This window comes from Miscanthus floridulus, chromosome 3 (assembly GCF_019320115.1).
Source record: "Miscanthus floridulus cultivar M001 chromosome 3, ASM1932011v1, whole genome shotgun sequence".
NCBI lineage: Eukaryota > Viridiplantae > Streptophyta > Magnoliopsida > Poales > Poaceae > Miscanthus > Miscanthus floridulus.
In genome coordinates, this window is record NC_089582.1 from 111,198,160 (window position 1) to 111,202,534 (window position 4,375).

The 4,375-nt window shown below is 49.6% G+C and overlaps 1 protein-coding gene across 1 annotated transcript; it reads right to left on the reverse strand.

Moving 5' to 3' along the window:
• Window positions 1-466: 466 nt before the first annotated feature.
• On the reverse strand, window positions 467-2,996 carry LOC136544217 (EG45-like domain containing protein). Its single transcript, XM_066536449.1, has 4 exons — window positions 2,882-2,996; window positions 2,600-2,785; window positions 776-866; window positions 467-473 (listed from the first exon to the last, which is right to left on the reverse strand). The coding sequence occupies exons 1-4, from the start codon at window positions 2,994-2,996 to the stop codon at window positions 467-469; spliced, it is 399 nt and encodes a 132-aa protein (XP_066392546.1).
• Window positions 2,997-4,375: the final 1,379 nt, after the last annotated feature.

Here is a 4,375-nt window from a genome sequence, read left to right on the forward strand (position 1 = left end):
GCGCGGCGACGACCGGACGTCAGGATGAGGGCAGCGAAGACCACCTGGCCCGGTCCCATGTCTGCTGGGTTAATAGGTTATATTATGGTGTTTAGGGATCATTTGGTTTCACACAAGTGACTGACATTTTTTTTCTATAAATGTTATAATTTTGTCTTTGATGGACCTAGCTAAAGCGATGTCAGCTAATTTAATTATATTGCAGGCAATAATAATAATTTTTGGCTTGGTTTCCATATGCTTCGTTTTTTATAACAATATGCTTCGTTATTAAGACGCAAACCAAACAGGGGCAGCACTGTTTTTCATTTCAGTTTTCCCACACAAGTACAACATGCAGCTAGTGATCCGTAGCTGGCCGGGTAGCACACACATTCGCTTCAAGGTTCAAGCTCTTGTTATTTTCGCCCAGTCGATTTACTCTTTGACGAAATACTCCTGCTTCGTAGTCGCCGCCTTGCGAAATTTAGATCCTATACATGAATGATCAATACATATCAGTTAATCGTCAACCTATTAGTATTAGGCATTAGCCATGTGTATATCAGCCTGTTCGCTGGTTGGTTTCTGGGCTAAAAAGCCCGGCTGATGCTGGTTTGTTGTGAGAGAAAAATACTGTTGATTGACTGATAAGCCCTAGCTAAAACCAACAAGCGAACATCCTGTATATGTCAAATAGTCTGTTGTGATGAGTAGTGACGTGAGGTTGCATTATTGTATGAGTACACTATTAATTTCAGCTATATATAGACGCAAGCAATATAACGCGACGTACTGGTGATACTCGACCTTGATCTTGCCGGCGTCCCGGTTGGCGATGATGGCGAAGGCCTCCTGCGAGAGGTCGATGGTGCCCTGGCAAGCGGGTGCGAACACAAGGTTGACAAGTACCCTTGTGTGTTCGATTTGTGATGAGTGATTGTCAATGTGATCCACGAAGTGGGTTGAGTGGTGACTAACCCTACCATGGCGAAAGCTATGTGTGCGACATGTCTTTTGGCTTGTGTTGTGCAGGTGTGGAGCTCGGATGCGGTGGTTGACGGCGAGGTGAAGGTCAAGGAGGACGTGCCGTGCCGACAGACCGGGAGCGGTGAAGGACGGACGTGAGGCTTGGACCGAGGGACCCAGAGGCCGGGTGACTAGCCGCGGTGGCTGACACTTGGGACATCGACAAGTGCAAGAAGACATGGAGTGACGGTGTTGACCGGGTCAAGACGGCAGACGCGTGAGTCGAGTGAGGCTCAGGAGGACTTGGCGGGCCGGCCGGTCGAGGATGGCGGTGACATGCGTCGGATGGCGGGGAACGCGTATGAAGTACGCTACCCGCAGACGGTTTACGGGTTTGGGCCTCAAAACCTGGGCGGAGGTTCCGAGGAGGGACGGACGGCACGTGGCGGCATCGGGGAGTTCGCGTCGAAGCAAAGCTACCGGTGAGAAGGCGCGGTGGTCGTTGGATCAAGATTACATCGGGTTGGACAACAACGCCCTTGGGCTTAGCGGTTCAACTCATTTGTATCCAGAGGCAAAACTGGGAATGTGTAATAGCCCTGTTAAATAGAATGAGAGAGCCCCCATCTCCCTCACCTCCTCCAGTTTTCATTTTCTCCTTTAGGGTTTCTTCCTCTAGTTTGCTTCTATGTATGAGAGAGGTCCACAACTCAAAATTGTGACTTGGTTTTGAAGGAATCGGTGGCCGTAACCACCGTATGCCCTCCGGGATTCATGATTTAGTTGTGTTCTTGATGTGATTTTGGTGTTCTTCACGAGCTCCTTTTGTCCCCTCTTGTTTCCCCTCTCGATTCTTCATTTTGGGATTGTTTTGGTTCGTTCTTGTTGCCTTGGATCGATCAATCACATGAGTGGAAGCTTTCCACCGAAGGAAATCCACTAATTCCTTACGAGATCGCAGATCCAGGCAATTTTAGTTCTTGTCCTATTTTTTGGGGATTCTTCAATTCCTTCGATTCACGGAGTTAGAGGTTGTCTCAGGCCACGATCCTTTAGAGGTTGCCTTTCTACTCCATTGTGAACCCTTGTGCAAAGTTTCAAGTCATTTGGAATTGATTTGATCAAGTTATTGCTTGATTTGATTTTTCCCGAGAAACTGCTCGCTCATACCGGACGCGTCCGATATGATCTAGGACGTGTCCGATATTTCTAACTTTAGAGTTTTGAGCTGAAATTTGGTGGAGACCTTCCCTTTGTCTAAGAGCTATGGTTAAAAATTTCATGTTTTTTGGACACCGTTTGACGGGGTTTTGGATTTTTCTCCCTTGGTCAGCTTGCTGCTGAAAATACCGGACGTGTCCGAAAATACTGGACGTGTCCGATATAATACCGGACGTGTCCGATATTTGCAGGGGCAATGCTGTTTTTTTGGGAGTTTGCTCGTTTAGGCTCCGATCTGTGTTCCGTTTGCTTTGTGGTGACCCGCTGTGTTCTGAGGAAGCATCCACCCTTCTCTAGGGTCGTGGTCATCAAGTCTATCATGTATGCTTTTTGAGGATTGATATTGGGACAGTGGTCGAAGATTTCGAAAGAAATTTGAGGCTCCCATTCACCCCCCCTCTGATCGCCGTTTCCGGTCCTTCAGCGGGAGAGGGGCAGAGGTCCACGATCTGGACGGTGACGCTCTTGCCGGTGCACGGGTGCGGCACGCCGTCGTTGGGGGCGCCCTTGCACTTGACCACGAACCGGTCGCCGCAGGCCTTGCCGCCGTTCCAGAAGACTTCGCTCGCCGCCGCGATCATCGAGCCCTTGTCCTGGTTCCCGTAGCAAGCCGAAGCTGCATGCACGCACGCAAGCGATATGATCGAGTATGTTACAAGATTAAACTGACTGATCCATGAAGCAGCTTAATTAATTGGGACGTACTCCGTACGTATGTAGCATGGGGTGTAGAAAGTCGCGAATCCTGTAGTCCCCGCGACCAGGGACACCATCGCAAGGACTAGCACCACAGCCAGAACAATGGAGGTCGCCTTTGGCATCGCCATTGCCATCACCGTCGTCCACGAGCTAGGTCGCGAATATATGCTCGCGTACTCGATCTCACTCGCCCACGAGAGTCGAGAGGTGTGCGACGAAGCTATAACCGGGATCCACGGCGCGCTTTATAGGCAAGCTGCGGGGTCCCAAATGGGGCAAGCAACGCCCAGAAATCTTCAATGATCTTGTCACTTTATGTAGAAAGAGCCAAGTCATATCTCGCTAAGCTCCAAAGTACTGTATGGACATCCACATCGCACTACACATCTCGTTACTACAATCCTACTACTTCATCACGATATGATCGAGGCATCCTTATCATCTAGTGGGCACTAAAATTAAGGCTATGAGAGTGAGTGAGGTCAGTTCCAACCCTCGGGATCGACACGGCCCGTTACTATCTCACAAGGATGTTCTTCGGGCATGGTGCGCGCGACCGTAACACGTCGTCGTCACGGTGGGGCGGCTAGCTCTGGCTGATGCCCGGTGCCTGCTCGAGTCCTCGCATCCCTCGCCGGTTTGGCTTCTCAGGCGTCTGGAGAGTTCGTGCCGTGTCCTGCCGAGACTGCGGACAAAGCAGGGGCCATCGGACTCCAGTTCGCTGCTAAATGTCCTCAGCTTACTTCCACGGCCAGCAGCCATCCCACCCAGCTAAGCATTTCAGCACCCTCATTGCGCTCTGCTGCTGGCAACTTTGGAAGCGTAGGAATGGAGTGGTTTTCAGAGCGGAGAATGCAAACAGATTCAAAACCACCATTGACAACTTGCAATTGGCGCCTTTGGAACTACACGGGCGATTATTTACATGGTGTAATGAGCAGCTAAATCCGACAATGACAAAGATTGACCACTTCCTAGCTAGCATCTGCGGAATGGCTCCAAATCTTACCAAGAACTGACTTGCAGGCACTAGCATCGTTGGGGTCGGACCACTGTCCGCTTTTCTTGCAAGGGCACACCGCATTCGACTTCTACCGAGGCTTCCGGTTTGAAGCTTATTGGGTCAATATACCAGGTTTTATTGTAGCGGTAAAGGGAGCTTGAGAACAACCTTAATACCCAAAACGCAATGTTACGGATGTACGTTAAATTGTGGCAGGTTGCGCGGGCACTTAAGATTTGGAGAAGGGCGCAATTCAGTGAATGGAGGCTCCAGTCAGTTCTAGTGGAAATTATTCTACATGAATTGGAAAAAAAAGCACAAGAAAGGCGTAATCTCTTGGAAGATGAGATGCAATTCAAGAAATTCCTAAAAGCAAAATCACTAGGGCTGGCGGCAATACAGAAGGCAAAAGCCAGGCAACATTCCAGACTCACATGGATTCGAAAAGGAGACTCCAACACTGGACTTTTCCATATTTATGCTAGCGCCAGGACGAAGAAAACA